The following is an 18,059-nucleotide window of genomic DNA, read 5'->3' as shown; positions in this document are numbered from 1 at the left end:
CTTGTTTTACTGAGTTCTTACTAACTGCTGTGTGGATTTAAAAATAAGACCAGCAATGCAGATCTTTTAGCAGGACTCATTTATAACTCTGTGGCCCAGCTTCTGAATGTCAGATATCATACTGTGTATCTTGTGAGTACCTACAATGCTTCAAGTTGGGCTTTCACACTTTACGTTTATGCACTTTCTGTCTTACCTCATACCATGGTGCTTGAGGCTCCAACATGGTGGCATGGATCATAGCTTTCGTAATCCCACCTTATTTTATGTGCTTTCGTGCAATTTGCGGGGACTCTGAGGGTACACTGAGCAGTTTCAAGAATTTTGTGAGATTAGGGAATGTTCTGTCTTAGTGCCTTTAGAGAACGGTGATGCTTCAGTCTCACAAGCGGACACCATTCATGGAGAGTCAGTTAACAGGTTAGTATTTAATACCTGTTAGGCTCTGTGGAAGAAACGGGAATTCATTCTGAAAGAAGCTTAAATGCGGGTAGGGAGAGGAGTGAAATGGCCATTACTAAATAACGTAATGTCTACTATAATCTTGGTTGAGTAGGACTAGAAGGGGGCAGATGAAATGTGGGGAGTGGCAGGAGATGCGGGCCTGAAAGAAAACAGCTAGAGTTAGATACACGGGTATAGAAAGGACCCGCCAGCAGTCTTCTCTGTGACAACTTAGCAAGACCTGGAGGCAAAGACAGTTTTGCATTTGACTCTCATAAATTGGTGAGCAAGAGAAAAGTCAGGACAATTTCCAGTTGGAAAGTACTTTTGGTTCTGAAGTCCAAATAGTTGATGCAGCTCTAGCTTGTTAGCCATTCATTGGAAACCAGTCCCTGCGTCCTAGGCCAAGCTTGGAAGGCAGGCACACGTCTCGTGTATCTTTCCTGGGGGGTGGTTTGAGGGGGGTGCGCCTCTGCACCTTCTGTTCTTTACCCTCCTTCCCAAGCTCTTGTGCCTACTCACTCTTCCCTCCCAAGGAGAAAAACTCACTGCTTGTTTTGCCACGGTAGCCAAGGTTACATCTGTCCTAGTGTAGTGGATATCTATGCCGGTGGAAACAGGCTAAGGAACTACAAAGAAAGTCTCTCGATCCCATTTCAAGGCCAGGTCACAAACATGTAGCGTTAGGGGCCTTCTGGATACGTTATCCTCATGTTGTTTTCATCCTTAGGATATGAATGGTCCAAATTCTGGTGCTGATCAGGCCAGGCTAGTAGGGCAGATACTTTTGTGGAGTGTTATCTTCAAGTAAGGCCAGCAGCCCTTGCAGTATTTTGAAACCTAAGACTAGGTGACGGAGGAGCCATGAAACACAGCTGGGAACTGAAAGCAAGGAATGATCAGTGAGTCTTCATAGACCAACCAAGGACTGAAATTGTTTTCCAGTTTTTAACTGGGTCCTCCCTGGCATGGGACGGGAAATGGAGAAGAGGAATCCCATTTATTAAATAGTAACACGTTATCTGCCTTCTGCACGTGACCCAGATGTCAGCTCCGCCCCCCTCCCCCCTCTTTTTTTGCTAAAGTTCTCTCTACTGCCCTGGGGGAAAGGAGATCTGCTTAAAGAGAAGAGCCAGAGCACACTGACTCAGTTCCTCCTTCCAGCTACTCCATTCACCAGGAACTCCCAGAACTAAGCCTCTGTCAGAATTGCTGTCATCTGGTTGGGGACATCCTGTCTTTACAAATCCTCTCACTGCACTGTCACTGGGCAAAGCTGTCACACTTGAAAGTCTGAGAAGATGAAAAGGGTTTACATTAAACTAACAACTCAGAATTGAGTGTCCTGCCCCCAGGAATTTCTTACTAGCCCCCTTTCCTGCAAAACTTCCTCCCTAAATGCAGCCCTCCTTTTACCTACCACCCACGCCCCAGTGCCAAAAAAAAAGCACTTTTCCTTTTTAATGTATTTTCTCCTTTACAGGCTCACCTATAGGCATCTTCTTTTTAGCCACCTTATTTTATATTTTGAGTCTAGGAGAAAAACCATGGAAGATGACAGAGGTTAGCCCATGATGGTAACATTTACAAACTTGCCTCAACTGTTCTGTGTTTAAATCTCAACTGTTTCCTTTCCATTTTACTTTGTATAAAATAACGCAGCACGGCTTGTGCTGAGGCAAAATTTACAAACACCTACAACGTGCAGGGCTAGGAGGGAATGGAAGCTCTCCAAGGGCAGTGATCTTTATTTTTTTCGCTGCCACGTGCCTGGAGCCCCGAAGGGTGCCTGGGAACAGACACTGTTTAGTGTTTGTTGAATGCAAGAATGAGGAAAACATGCACCTAAAACCCACAAAGAACCAACAGAATATCTGGGGAAGGGCAAGTCCTCCAGTTTGGGGGAATCCTGAACATGCATAGCAAGGCTTGGACAAGCATGTGGGGGCATATAATGGATGGAAATTTCTGGCTGCCTTACATTCAATTTTCAAGTCTTTAAAAATACATTTTTACAAAGTTCATGCCATGACTTCCTTTTAGTTTTGTTTTGTTTTGTTTCTCTTGAGTGTCAGTTTTTAATCAATCCATGATAAAGTAGTTGACCCTCATCAAAGATCATGTATTTGCAAACTGGCCTCGTCTTAAAATTCTATTTCTAACCTCTCTGTGTTCATTCTTGGGTATGCACCGAGTGGCGAAAAACGGGTCAAACAAGGCCAGATAGGATCTGCCCTCTAGTTTCAGCTGTCATAATCTTAAGAAAGAGGCCTTTACATTTCTGTGTTTTGTCGATGATTTCACTGTTTAAAATGGCCCCCCAGCACAGTACTGAAGTGATGTCTTGGGTTCCTAAGTACAAGAAGGCAGTGATGTTCCTTATGGAGAAAATATGTGTGTTGGCTAAGCTTCCTTCAGGCATGATATATACACAACAATCTATAAAGAGCCACTGAAGGGGGACACCTGGGTGGCTCAGGTGGTAGAGCACGTGACCCAATCTCAGGCTCTAGAGTTCAAGCCCCTTGTTGGATGTGGAGCCTACTTGAAAAAAAAAAAAGAGCCGCTGAGCTTTTTGTGCAGGGAAGTGACATGATCAAATTTCCATTGCAGCACTTTGGCAGCAGTGTAGACAATGACTTGGGGGACAAGGAGATAGTAGCGGAAACAGAAGAGTAACATAACAGCAGGGCTAAGAAGGGGCTTGGAGTGCTGGTTAAAAGAAGCCAGAGGGAAGAGGCTAGGCTCACCCTCAGGCTTCTGTCATGGGTATGAAAAGACAATAGGATCATGTTAATCACCATCCCCAACCCTGGAAAGGACACAGTGGGGGAAAAGAAAATTGGGCTGCTTCATTAGACAGCGGGCCAAACACCTTCAGGTTCAAGATCGGCACAACTCATTTGTCAGTTTCACCATAAGATCTAAGAATTTTCTTCAAAAACAAGTGAGTTTGTGGTTTATAAAGGTTTCCATATTGGCAGACTAGGTAAGTGCAAACCAATGCTCCCTCTGAAAACTACTAGAAAAGGGATTCAAACTAATATTTAAAATAAAAATCTGCTCAAAGTCACTGGAGAACTAACAAGGCATGTGATATTACGGGGCCAATGCCAAGATCTGAACCCAAAGAAGTGAGCCTAGTATTTGGGGGTCAGTTTACCCCATGGAGTATCTTCAAATTGTGGAAAACATAGCTGCAGTGCTGAGGAACTAGAAACAATTTGAAAGACCTCTTGAGGGAAAAGGGACAAAAACCAGAACTCAGGGCCTTCCAAGAAAGGGGAGCCCTAGATAAACACCCATTTGGACTGGGACCCCCGAAGGGTGACACTGTGACAATAAGGGAACTGGAAGCCTGCAGTCACTGATGCCGATTCAATCTCTGTTTTAATGCGATTTGCGACTTCGAGCACCCTGCTGCCTGCCAGAAGCAAAAGTAAATCCTGTCTGGAAGAAAACACCATTCAGAGCAGGGGTCAACAAACTCTTTCTCTGAAAGACAAGGCAGTAAATATTTTAGGCTTTGTTGGCCAGATGGTCTTTGACACATTGGCTTTGCTGTATTGCAAAAGCAGCCTTGGACGAGAAAATGAATAACCATGGCTGTGTTCCATAAAAGTTATGTACACACGCTGAAATGTGAATTGCATAATATTCACGTTACAAATATTCTTCTGATTAATAAAAAAACATTTAAAAAGGTAAAAGCCTTTTAAACCTGGCTGGCTCAGAGGCTTTAAACTTGCAGACCCCTGATGTAGAGTTTTAAGATCTTTCTACAATTTTTCATATAAACCAAAAACACAAACGTAACTTTAAAACATCCTATTAAAAATATATTCTAGGAGCACCTGGGTGGCTCAGTCAGTTAAGACACTGACTTTTGATTTTGGCTCAGGTCATGAGCTCACAGTTTGTGCGATGGAACCCCGCCACATGTTGGTCTCTGAGCTGGGCACGGAGCCTTCTTAAGATTCTCAGTCTCTCAGTCTCTCTGTCTCTGTCTCTCTCTCCCCCCTCGTCCTCTGCCCCTCCTCCACTTGTGCGCCTGTGCACTCTATCTTAAATAGATAAATAAATAAATAAAAATATATTCTAAAGAGCTCATGGGTTAAAGAGTAGAAATCACAATGGAAACTCAAAAATATTTTGAACTTAATGAAAATAAAAAAGGCTGTGGGCACCTGGCTGACTCAGAAAAGCATGTGACTCTTGATCTGGGGTTGTGAGTTCAAGCCCCACATTGGGCACAGAGTTTACTTAAAAAAAAAAAAAAAAAAAAAAAAAAAAAAACCAAGCCTGAACATCAGTGAACTACACATCCATTTCGAGGAATTAGAAAAATAATGGCAAATTAAACCTAAAGAATAAAGCTGGAAGCCAATAATTAAGGTAACAGAATTCTTTCTTGAAAAAGAGACAACAATGCCAAATGAACTGCATGACTAAAAGTGAAATGTAAGGAGCACCTGGGTGGCTCAGTCAGTTGAGTGTCTGACTGGGGCTCAGGTGATGATCCCGCAGTCCATGAGTTTGGGCCCCGCGTCAGGCTCTGTGCCGACAGCCTGGAGCCTGCCTTGGATTCTATGTCTCTTTCTCTCTCTCTGCCTCTCTCTCTCTCTCTCTCAAAAATAAACATTGAAAAATTTTTTATTTTAAATGTGAAAGGTCAAACTTTTGGAAAATAATAGAGCAGAATATCTTCATGTGTTTGGTTAAATGAAAATTTCATAAAATCCAACATTTTAAAAGAGCACTAACTATAAAAGACTGATAAAGTGGACTGAAGTAAAATTAAGCACTTCTGTTCACAGACATCATTTATAGTGAAAAAGCAAGCCAGACTGGGAGAAAATATTTGCAGTATACCTCACACTGGGACTGTATTGTATCCAGAACACATAATTCTTACAAATCAACAAGAAAATGACATTCAACCTATAGGAAAACAGGCAAAAAACTGAGAAAAGGGACTTCACAAAAGATAGCCCAATGGCCAATAAACATGAAAGTGTTCAATCTTATTAGTCATCAAAGTAGTGCGAGTAAATCATGGCATAACACTATATACACACCTAACTGGTTATATTAGCGAGGCTATGGGACAACAGGAACTAATATACTTCTGGCTGGAGAGAAAACTGGTACACTCACTCTGGAAAACTCTAAATCTTACCCAGCGACTCCACTCTGAAGTATATGCCAACCAAATGCATGCATATGTAATCAAGATATGTCTACAAAAAACTTCATATTAGCATGATTTGTAATAACCAAAAACCTGGAAACCACCTCAAATGTCTATCAACCACAGAATGGATAAAAAAAATCACGGTACAGTCACACGCTAGAATATTATACAGAAATGAGAACAAATGAATTACAGCTGCATGCAACATGAAAGAATGTCAGAAACATGAATGCGTACAGCAAAAGAAGGCAGACACAAAAGAATCTAATTCCATTCGTAGGACATTCAAAAATGGGCAAAACTACACAACAGTCTTGAAAGCTAAGATGGCAGTTACCTTTTGGCAGGAAAAGAGTGTCGTGACTCGTAGGGAGCCCCAAGGGATCTCACGAGTTCTGGCATATTCCAACTCTGGATCTGGTTATTGGTGACACGGGTATTTGCGTTCTAACAATACATGAGGTGTACATTTATGTTTGGTGCCCCTTTCTGTATTTCTGTAGCATTTACATAAATGGTTAACAAAATCTTTATGTCATGCTCACATCCCTCTCACATTCCCCAAAATATCATTAAAAATTAAATCTTCTTAAATTAATGGTAAAATTAGGTGCTTCTAGTTAGTATACACAACTACATGCAAAGAAGATATATTTACTTAATACTAGGTATTTTCTTCATGAAATAAAAAATTCTCAGAATGAAATAAAGAAAACAAAGCTTACTTCAAACTTGGAGATTGGCTATCATTCCCAAACACATGAAGTAAGTGTGTGATTTTTGGTGAAGACTATCATTGTAATGAAAATACTGTAAGAATTTGGAACTATAGTTTTTAATAGTTTTTTGGTAGCTATCTACATTCTTTTACCATTTTATAATAGTGGATGTCAAATTAGGTTCGTAGGAAAAAATCCTGTCTCTCATTATAGTAAATTAATGACAGGTTACCTCGTAAGTTTACTTTGTAAAACAAGAAAACCTTAAAAAAACGTCATCTAGAACAAATACTGCAACTTACCTGAACTTACAAACCGAGGCACAGAACATTTAAGACTGTATTCATGGAGCCTCCAGAAATATCTCAGTGGCTTAAAAATCTGTCACCAGAATTTTAAAATCAAATAAAACTTTCTGCTACGATGTAATCTTATTTGCTGTAAGCATCCTTGAACTTTGTAGTTGGGAGCTCACATATACTACTGCTGGAACTACTCAGTGATTTATTCCAATGGCATCATTATTATTAACACTCATCAAAAAAATTCCTAAATTGAAGCTTTAGCAGCAAGTTTTAAAAAGAGTATTTCTTATCACTCATAATGCACGTGAAATGTTGCTGTGGACGCTTAAAAAAAAACAAAACAAAACATTCTATCAGGCTATAAGGTGTTGCAGCATCTTAACAATTTTACGGAACAAATTAGATGATGTGGTTTAAAGAGGCGACCAGCAAGGCAATTTTAAGCAAACTCTTTCCCACGTAAATGTCGTACTTTCAAAGGTATAACTAATACCCTCCTTCCAACCTCATTTTAATTCTTAGACTTGTAAGGCACATAAAAGTTATTACTCTCGGGGCACCTGGGTGGCTCAGTCGGTTGGGCGTTTGGGCGTCCGACTTCCACTCAGGTCATGATCTCACAGTTTATGAGTTCGAGCCCTGCATCGGGTTCTGGGCTGACAGCTCAGAGCCTGGGCCTGATTCAGATTCTGCGTGTGTCTCTCTCTCTACTCCTCCCCTGCTTGCACTCTGTCTCTCTCTCCCCCAAAATAGATAAACATTAAAATTTTTTTTAAAAAAGTTATTATTCTCATTTTTAAAATGGGAACAAGAAAATACATTTGCCACATATGAATTTATGGGGGAAAAAAGAAAATATATTTGAGAGATGGGCACAGGATCAACACTCAGTTATCTTTTGTTCTTTCTTTCTTCACTATGTCAAGCTAATTCTTCAGGCTTAAAACACGTAACAGATTGGGAAATTAAAAAAAGATGTTGATTTTTAAGTTTATTACTAATCTTTATTCATGGAAATAAAGTAGCCATTAGCATTAAGCACATTTCCTAGGATGGTATACAATCATTTACAGGTTAAGATTTTGGCGTTTAAGATATTAAACATCTTATAAATTTAATTATTAAAATATAATAAATTCAACTGTGTCTCCGACTTATACTGGCCATAACACTCTGCATAGTGTGCAGTGCCTGAATCTGAACAGGAGAAGCGCACAAGTATCACAATGACCTCTTTCTAAAGTTGCTCCCGTACCATTTTTGGACACTGGGTTAATGGTTTGAGAACTGCATTACACTACATTTATAAGCAAACCAGAAAACTTTTATCCGGAGTAGTAGCTAAGAAAGCAGCTTTTTAACGGAGACTGAACAAAGTAGGGAAAGTGTGAGATAAAATAGGTATCCCTTAGGAAATAATCTCAATAGTTCAAAATCTCTCATAAAATCTTGTTAAAATGGAGGCAACATTAGTTGAACATTTGACAGATATGAAAATAACTCTCAATAAGAATCTTGCCTGATAATTTTAGATTCTGGATTATAACTTCCAGTTGCAGACGTAAATTTCCAAAGTATATATATTAGGTCCAGGTGAACCTAATATGTAGTGGTGCTAGGTGATCCTTCACCTTTTAGAAGTTTTGAAAATAAAAATAGTATACTTACGATTCCTTCATAAAAGTGTCCCTTAAACCTTCAAAGTAGCTTGGCTTATACCAGAAGATAGTATATTCTTCCACTTCTATCCTTCTATTTTTTACTTATCGTATATAAGTACTCATGACGACAGACCTGTGAATTCTGCTTTGAAAGGACGAACATTGCTGCTCGGAATTCCCAACTTTTACTCCAAGTTGGATCCCAGCTATCAGCAATACTTTGATGAACCCGCCGTCAAAGCAGTAAAAACTGAAGGCATGAAATTAGTATGTAAAATCCAAGTATAGCTTGATCTATAAAAATTATGTGTTGTAATCCTGACCTATGACAGCAAAGGCCATATAAAATATATTCAGAGACTAATGTCATGAACATAAAAGGTTTATATTTTTATATATCTATATATAGATATCTATATCTATCTTCTATAGATATCTATATCTAGATATCTAGATATCTAGATATAGATATATATAGATAGATTTTCCCTAACAACTTAAAAATCAATTTCTAAAAACTGGCTTACCATATCAGGCGGGTGTCCAAATTCAGCATTACCTTATCTCTTCTTAAAGATAAGTTGTTATACAAACATTAAAAGTGCAGTAAGCTAAACACAAAAGAAAGCAAAACACCCCTGGTTTAGCAGAGCTAAAGTTAATAAATAGAGTGCTAAATGATGTAAAAACGTGGGCACCAGAAGACAGCTTCAAATAACAATGAATGAACATTATAGCCCAAAGAAAGAAGCAGAAAAATCTGTCAGGTTGTGTTCACGTGATTTTTTTTCAACACCACTGTTGCCACACTTCACAGGCCCTATCTTCTGACAAAATCTATCAATGCCAACTTAAGACCAAGACATTCTGAATAGATATTTAGCAACATGACGTTTGGCTTACTGCCCAAGGTGGTTAGAAAAGTAAGTTCAGTCCACATGCTACAAAAGCTTGAGTTAACTTGGAAAAACAAACAACAAATATTATCGTGGCTACAGAGCAAGAATTCACATTAAAAAAAGAAAGATTTGGCATTTATTATGGAAACTTCCCAGTACATCCTAAAGGCATACTGAACAGGCCAGTAAAGAAAAAGTGATGATGCATCAGCGATGACCGAGGCAGAAGAAGCGGCCATGACCGAGATGTACTCGGCTATATGAAATGAGAGCCCACAGATCGACAGAGAAATATTCTGATTTGTCAACTATATGACACCCTATTTGCCCTTACTAATTCCATTAAGATTACCAGGATTTGCAAAGTGGGACTGGCAAAAATGGTTCTGCCAGAATTCAACTCAAAAGCCCCAACCAAACAAGAAAATTAGCTGACATTTAAGGTAGCCTCAGCAAAATGTGTGCGATTTCTCCTCTACCATTCATATTTTAATGTTCTTTCTCAGTCCTTAAAAATAGTAGCTGGAATTTCCAAAGCTTTAAGACCACACATTTCTTATTTATCTCCTCTCTGAATACAGTAAGCACTGAAACGTAACACAACTTGTTAACAGTATCACTCAAAACACCGTTCTGACACAACTCAGGATCTGCTTCTTGCCTTTTCAAACTGGTGGTGCTATTGTGCTCGACAAATAGTTGCTTTTGCTTGTGGCGATCTGGTCCTTGGACAGCCTATTCACAACGTAGCGGACTGTGACTCTAAAGTCTACCTCATTTCTCAGAATCGTCAGTGGTACTTTACCTGAATGTGTAAGAACGTGGAAGAGAAGGAGCTTGCTTCCAAGATGAACTTTCTAATACTCACAGTTTGAAACGGTTTGGAATGGTTGATCACATTTTTAAGATCTAACTCCGCACACTCACTCATATGGAGGTAGTAGATGCCTTTGGTGAATCACAAGGGCTGCCCTAGTACACGCTTCTCTCAGTGTGCTCACCAAATCTAAATCAGCTCCACCAATGGAAACAAATTTCAAGTTTCGGTTCACAGTAAGTATACAATCAAGTCTTACAATCAAATTAAGAGTTATACCACCTGAATTCTGGAGCAAAGAGAAAACAAAGTTATATTTAGGAGCTACGATCATGGTTTAAAACTTATAAAAAAATAAAAAAAAATAAAAAAAACAAGAACAATGTAGTTAACATCTTGGGTCCGACGTACAGTGTGATATTATCACAACTGTTCTGTCAGTGTAAGAGCTGAATCATTTTCTATGTTGAGAAAATATACATACATACTACCATTTTTCTATCAAAGACATATACCTCTCATAGAAATACATCCTCACAGGAAACACTGATTTTACATTAAACTGGTTTTTTTTAAACAATTTTGCATTGAATTACAATAAAATTACAACTCATTGTTGTAAATTTTAAATTACAGACGTTTACACAGAGAATTATACTAATATACAAGAGCACTTCAATAAGAACCGGATGAACAACGTTTAAAGTAAAAAGAGTTTTTATAACCAAGCTGTACGAACATTAGGGGGCTTAGGTCTTAGCAACAGGCCACTGGATGTGTCAAAAACTGGTCGCTCACTCTTACAACTGAGACCACTGGTAGCACTGGATGTTCTAGAAGCTCCTCCTGAAAATATATGAAGAACAAGAAATAATTTTATTTAAACTAAATACATCCATTAACCCTTGACAAACTTCCTCTCCTAATTCAAAGTTCAGAATAAATTTTTCTTCCCTGTCTTACATGAATTTTTAGTAGTTTAGTATGATTCTCAAACAGGAATGCACTTCAGAACTCCCTGTGGAAATTAAAAATAATAAGAAACATGCCCGGACTCTACATTGGCGGGGTTCGGATTCAACAGATTTGGGATGGGAATACATGTTTTAAAAAGCTGCTCAAATGATTCAAGCGATAAAAGAAGCCACTTTATGTAACTATTTACAAATGTGTTCAAGAAATAATTAACCATGTTCAAGGCATAATGCCGAGTATGAATTACTGGATTAAGACCCTATGTCAGTCAATGACTATAGCAAGGAAGTGATGCTCGAAGAATGAGATGAATGAATGGACTCACCAGTCATTTGAGTGTTTAAGACTCACAAGAGCACTGGGAAGTTGGGATGTCATAGGTGGTTACAGCTCTCTTCTAACATTGGCTTCTCTCACTCTTTTTTTTTTTTTTTTTTTTTTAATTTTTTTTTTAACATTTATTTTTGAAGGACACAGAGTGTGAGCAGGGCAGGGGCAGAGAGGGAAGGAGACACAGAATCTGAAGCAGGCTCCGGGCTCTGAGCTGTCAGCACAGAGCCTGACCTGGGGCTGGAATTCACGAGCAGTGAGATCATGACCTGAGCTGAAGCCGGGTGCTTAACCCAATGAGTCCCCCAGGTGCCTCGGCTTCTTTTTTTATGGTTTAGAATGCACACATGGAGCGACAGCATAAACTTCCTGTGTCACACACCCTAGCACGAGGTGGCCACTCCATGCGACATTCTGTGGGACGCACCACTAGCTGGGTGTGTGTTGATCACAGGTCAAGCATTAGGACGGATTATATGTGATGACTCTACAGACTGCTGATTCCTGTTTTAGTCAATCAGTGAGGAAGACAAAGCACATATAGGGGCTGGAGGATATTACCAATCATCCTTAGCTCGTTAGGGGGAACGTCTCAGCCACTTTTAAACAGCGTTATCTATTCATTTCTTCCTCTAACAAATGTAATAAAATGTCTACTACTGAAGACAGTATTGATATTTTCAACCGTTTTTCTTGTTTCTTTCCTGTGCTACCATTACATGCTGTGAGTGAAACCTGAAGTTGAGTGACCTGACACAAGAGAAGAGCATACTAGTGAAAAATAATACAATGTCTTCCAGAAGTCAGCCATTTTCAAACTCCATCCAAGAACATAAGTTACATTTTTTAAAAAGGATAAAATATACACACAAGAACAAAATAACTCTGAGCATGCTTACTTAACGGGCTATACTGGCCAAGAGTTGATCTCACTCGTCTGGTGGATGGTGATGAGCTGAGATAACCCATATTGCGATGATAGTCCATCAGTTGTTCAGAGCGTCTCATACCAACTGTTGGTTTCACAGATTCAAGTCTTTTCAATAAAGCCTTCATTTAAAGACAATTCAAAAGTCAATGTTAGATAGAAGTAAGTGATAGCAATAACTCAGGAAAACAACAGCAGTAAGTTTTTAAAAAGGCACTTTAAAATATTTAATTCCAGCACGGTTAACATAAAGTGTTGTATTAGTTTCAGGTGTAGAATATAGTGATTCACCAATTCTGTTATTTGGTGCTCATTATGATAAGCGTACTGTTAATCCCCTTCACCTATTTCACCTGTCCCCCCACCTCCCCTCTGGCAACCATCAGTTTGTTCTCTATAGTTAAGAGTCTGCTTTTTTGTTTGTCTCTTTTTTCCCCCCTTTGTTTGGTTTCTTAAATCCCACATGGAAGTGAAATCATATGGTATTTGTCTTTATCTGACACACTCAGCATAATACTCCCTAGCTCTATCCACGTTACAAATGGTAAGATTTCATTATTTTTAATGGTTAAGTAATATTCCATTGTATATATACCACGCCTTTCTTATCCATTCATCTATTGATGGACCCTTAAGCTGCTTCCATAGTTTGGCTATTGTAAATAATGCTGCAATAAATATAGGGGTACAGATATCTCTTCAAATTAGTGTTAAATCAGTAAATACTTAATAGAAATTTATGAAATAAAGATTTTAAAATCACTTTTGAGATGCTATATGAAAAAATATTTCAAATAATATACTTTCAGGAAAATCTAAGGGTTTGGGGCACCTGGGTGGCTCAGTTGGTTAAGCCTCTGACATCAGCTCAGGTCATGATCTCACAGTTCATGAGTTGGAGCCCCGCATCAGGCTCTGTGCTGACAGCTCAGAGCCTGGAGCCTGCTTTGGATTCCGTGTCTCCCTCTCTCTCTAACCCCTCCCCTGCTCATGTTCTGCTCTCTCTCTCTCTCTCCAAAATAAATAAACATTAAAAAAATTTTTTTAGGAAAATCCAAGGGTTTCACCTATCCTATAAAACCAGTATGGTTTTAACAACTGATCACAGGCACATCTCTCTTTTATGTCAGGTTACAATGTTTGGAAAGGTGCTATAAATGGAAATGCATGAAATGTGATTTTCTCAGAGAATGGACAAAATGCTAAAAGCCCAGTGTGTTCGTTCAACCTAGACATCACCACAAACCTATCTAAGCTACTATCAATTCTATATATGACTTTAGAGCACTGGCTTTCTAGCTGTTTACTTTCCAGTTGTGCCCCAACTGGACACTGAGGAGAGGCCAAGGGGGTGGCCTCTCAGGTCTCCCGCTCCCAGTTTCTACTGGTCCATCTGTGCTCTCCATGTTGCCTGTTTCATATACTAAATATTCTGCATAAAATCTAGTTTGGAAGAAAAAAGTTTTTACTCTTAAGTTTGAAAATCATCTACTATAACTTTTAAATAGATATATAAACCAACTAGCCAAGGCAACATAATATCCAGTAACATTGTATTTTAATATGATTCCGTAACAGAATCTAATGTGTAAACATTCCTAATTTTATTTTCTTTCCTCATATTTTAAAAGGTAGAAAGTTTGTTTCATTTTCAAAGGTATCGTAGAGAAGGGAATATCTGAGCAGACCAAATGGATCAAGGAATTGATCTATGATTGTTTTATTATCTCTTTATCGAGTTAAACTATCTCTGTAGCAAGTTGATCTTTATTTGAAAAGAGAATGCTTGTTCAGCCCTCAGATTCCCATTAAAAAACCAGCCTCTTGAATTCAGTCACAGGACAAATTTTTTTCTGCACGCCTTGTTTTTCCTTCTGCCTCAACACTGTTTTCTTTTTATTATGGCAAAGAATACATAAAATTTACCATTTTTACCATTTTATCAATTTACCATTTTAAGCTTACAGTTCAGTGGCATTTAGTATATTCACATCACCGTGAACCATGACCACCAACCATATCCAGAACTTTTTCTCAACTTTGTGTTTGCTCTCATCAGCTTCACCCTCACCCTTCTATTCTGACTGGTGTTCTGAGTAACTCCAGAGAAGTGATAGATGGTAGTAGAACAAGTCAAAATACTCCAGAGAGCTGTTTAGAAAAGGGAGAAGGAAGGTGTTACAGAAATAAATGGAACCTGGAGACAAACGGCAGCGATCTAGAGCACATGAAGCAGGACACCGACCAAATGAGAGATCTCGGCCTGCCAGCTCTTTGTGGCATGAAGTGGCCTTTCTCAGTTTTTACCTTCTAAGGCTAGAGCACACCTAACTCCCTCGGGAGGCCAGACTCAACTAGAGCTAACGGTTTTCTCTGCTGAGCCCAGACTTACAATTTAAACATGGTTCCGTCTGTAAAGACTATGGTCTTGCCATCACAAGACCATATGTGGTCTTCTTCTCACCGTACATAGTGAGGCTGTATATTTTAAGGGCAAAACCTCCTAGGATTATACCTTTTCTACCTATAGTTTGTAACTGCTCTGAGTTGTGTAAGACACTGGAAGGAACAGAAGAAAAAATATAAAATATTGCCCGTCATTTATAGTTTGCATAAGAAGAGAATACTCTTGCATGCCCGAGTGAGACATTTATAAGTGAGTAAGAAACTTCCTACGTATCACACCATGTACTCTGCGAGGCAGGGCATCATTTGCCATGTCATCTGATTATCCTATTAACTACCCTCTGGGCTGTGGGGGGGACAGGACAGAAAATTTATTTTCAGTTAACTACTAATTTTGGTTTTTTGCTAGTAGAAGCCTCACTATTTTTTGGATAAACTAATTTCCTAAATTTGTTTATTTGGCTAGCTAGGTTTTTCTTTTTTAAATTTTAAGAAAACTGTGACGCTTATTCATCAGATATAAAACATATAAAGCAATATAATCAAAATCAATTCTGAAATAATTTGACAATAAGGCAAAGAATAAACTCATTTTGTTGTCCTGATAGGTCACTTATCAAGTTTACAGGCAGAAACTTTGGAAAACGAGAGAGAGATCAGCTATCTAAATTACATGGAACTATATCATTTGTATGTCATGAATAAGTTAAGCAGAAGTTAAAGGGATGATGTCTACTAGAAACAGCTCTTGCTTATAGAAACTATCAAAATATGAAGTAGTGATTACTGTATAAAGTGTAAAATCAAAAGTAGATACATTTTAATCTAGTGAATAATTTAGTACTTCTGGGTAAAACTTAAAAAATGACAGTTCAAAATATTTTAACATTTGCATCAGAGTGAACAAAAATGTAAGCTATCTAGTCAGAAAGACGTGCATTTAAATCCTGGCTCTTCCAATGATTATATGACCGTATGACTTGATGTGGGTATTAATGAAATAATCTCCAAGAGTCAGTTTTAAGCAGTTAATTGAGATAATGCATATAGAATGCTCACAGCAGTCCCTGGCATTTGGTACAGAGTTATCAAACATTAATGCTACCATTCATATTGCTTTGTATTATTTTCTAGTTTTTTGACATGCACTAACTAGTATTACCTTCCTAGCTATGTTATATATTATATGACAGGACAGTATTTTACAGACATTTTTATATTCCTTCAGTGTCTTACACAGATCACAGCAGACACTAAATAAATATGTTTCATGAATTGAGAAATGATAAGAATGGATACTTATATTTCAATTTGTGGTTTACAAAATCCTAGTATTTTCAATCTTAGAATCTGCTACTCAAATCAAATTCTAATAATGAATCCCAAATAGTTTGTCCAAATATTTGTTTTTCTATTTAGGAAGTATTCTTTTTGGAAGGAAAACTAACCCAACCTGAATCCTGTCCATCTCTGGAAACAGAAAAGTTAAAACAAATGAATGACTAATGTGTTAATGATTTCTGCAGTTGTCAGCAGAGGGGAGGTGCTTCATTGTTTCTAAAGTGATAAAGCAAAGACCCCGAAGGACATTAAAGAGTAACAAGCATCCTACAGTCAGGGAAAACCAGGATTGTTCTTTCTATTTTTCTATAACTGAAGCCACCCTTAGTTATCATTAGCTTTCTTTCTTGTATGAAAGGAGACACAGACAATAACCAGAGAAGGAAGAAAATCAGACAGAGTGAACTATAAATTATTTCAAGATCTTACGAATCACACTTGAATTCTTATACTAGGTATGAGCTTTACCATAAAAAATTTTTTTAATGTTAATTTTTGATGGAGAGAGAGACAGAGCATGAGTGGGGGAGGGGCAGAGAGAGAGGGAGGCACAGAATCTGAAACAGGCTCCGGGCTCCGAGCTGTCCGCACAGAGCCCGACGCAGGGCTTGAACTCACAGACCATGAGATCACAACCATGAGCCGAAGTCGGACACTCAACCAACTGAGTCACGCAGGCGCCCCTATATGAGCTTTACCATAAATCTTCATCTTTGTGACAACGTATCACTCTCCCCTTGATAGTTTTCACATTCTATCTAAGAGGTCTAAAATTCCTCCTCTGGGGCGCCTGGGTGGCTCAGTCGGTTGAGTGGCCAACTTCGGCTCAGGTCATGATCTCGCGGCCCGTGAGTTCGAGCCCCGCGTCGGGCTCTGTGCTGACATCTCAGAGCCTGGAGCCTGTTTCCGATTCTGTGTCTCCCTCCCTCTCTGACCCTCCCCCGTTCATGTTCTGTCTCTGTCTCAAAAATAAATGTTAAAAAAAAAAGAAAAAAAATTTTAAAAAACATAAAATAAAATAAAATAAAATAAAATAAAATAAAATAAAATTCCTCCTCTGGACTAGCAAAGAACAGAAGATGGAAGGAGGATTCTACCTTTCATTTAATGTTTTTAAGAATGACCTGCATTTTCTGAATTTGTATATGCATTACTTTTATTTTAAAAATATTTTAACAAAAAAAAAATATTTTAACAGAAGAATTCCTGAATGGAAGATTATGTTCTACTTTACTGCCTACTTTCTCTGGATTTAAAACTAATTACATACATATGTATGTGTGTGTGTATTCTCAGAAAGTTAAAAAAAAGAAAAACAAGTTAATTCCATTTGAACTCTAGGCTCTAATCCTTATCTATTCCTTACGGAATCTTACTTCTTCCCTAATCTTGCTTCGAATACTCACCTCCCCTCATCCTCTTCTTTCACATACAAAGAAGGCAACTGACATACATTTAAATAATGAAATAATCTCCAGGTGCCTGGGTGGCTCAGTCCTGACTTGGGCTAGGGTCGTGATCTCACGGTTCACGAGTTTGAGCCCCACATGGGGCTCTGTGCTAACATCTCAGAGCCTGGAGTCTGCTTCAGATTCTGTGTCTCTCTCTCTCTCTCTCTCTCTCTCTCTCTCTCTGCCCCTCCCCTGCTCACGGTCTGTCTCTCTCTGTCTCTTAATAATTAATAAGTGTTAAGAAAAAAAATGAAATAATCTCATTTCTTTTAGACAGCAAAGCGAAATATAAATACCCTTACTCACCTGATCACCCTCTCCTTCTGCTAAGATTATTGTGGTACTCTTTCATAAAAATAGGATTCATATTATACTCAAATGAATTAAGGAAATATGGCTTAATGAGAGTATTTCAAAATCCACGAATTTAAAAATGAGACCCATTTTTGGAAATTCACAAATTTTAATCGAGTCTATGTAGGGTAGCAAGCATGCCCTCTACTAGATAAAATTACTTTTTCTTTATTATTCCTTTTATTTGTTTCTTTTTTGAATGAGAAGGAAAGGTAATATTTGCCTCCTGAAACAT

General features: G+C 38.4%; 1 protein-coding gene across 3 annotated transcripts in view; it reads right to left on the bottom strand.

Annotated features, from left to right (window-relative positions):
- Positions 1-7,619: 7,619 nt before the first annotated feature.
- Positions 7,620-18,059, bottom strand: part of CFAP97 (cilia and flagella associated protein 97) — a 42,754-nt gene continuing 32,314 nt past the window's right edge. For all 3 annotated transcript variants that reach the window (XM_049632562.1, XM_049632563.1, XM_049632564.1), the window contains exons 4-5: positions 12,244-12,394; positions 7,620-10,885 (exon numbers count right to left, since the gene is read on the bottom strand). In XM_049632562.1, coding sequence (XP_049488519.1) covers positions 10,758-10,885; positions 12,244-12,394 — 279 coding nt within the window. In that variant the 3' untranslated portion in view covers positions 7,620-10,757. The remainder of the gene's footprint in view (positions 10,886-12,243; positions 12,395-18,059) is intronic.

Source organism: Panthera uncia, chromosome B1, assembly GCF_023721935.1.
Source record: "Panthera uncia isolate 11264 chromosome B1, Puncia_PCG_1.0, whole genome shotgun sequence".
In the NCBI taxonomy this organism is placed as follows: Eukaryota; Metazoa; Chordata; class Mammalia; order Carnivora; family Felidae; genus Panthera; species Panthera uncia.
Note: the sequence above shows the minus strand (reverse complement) of the source record. Positions and strands in the feature narration are given on the sequence as shown.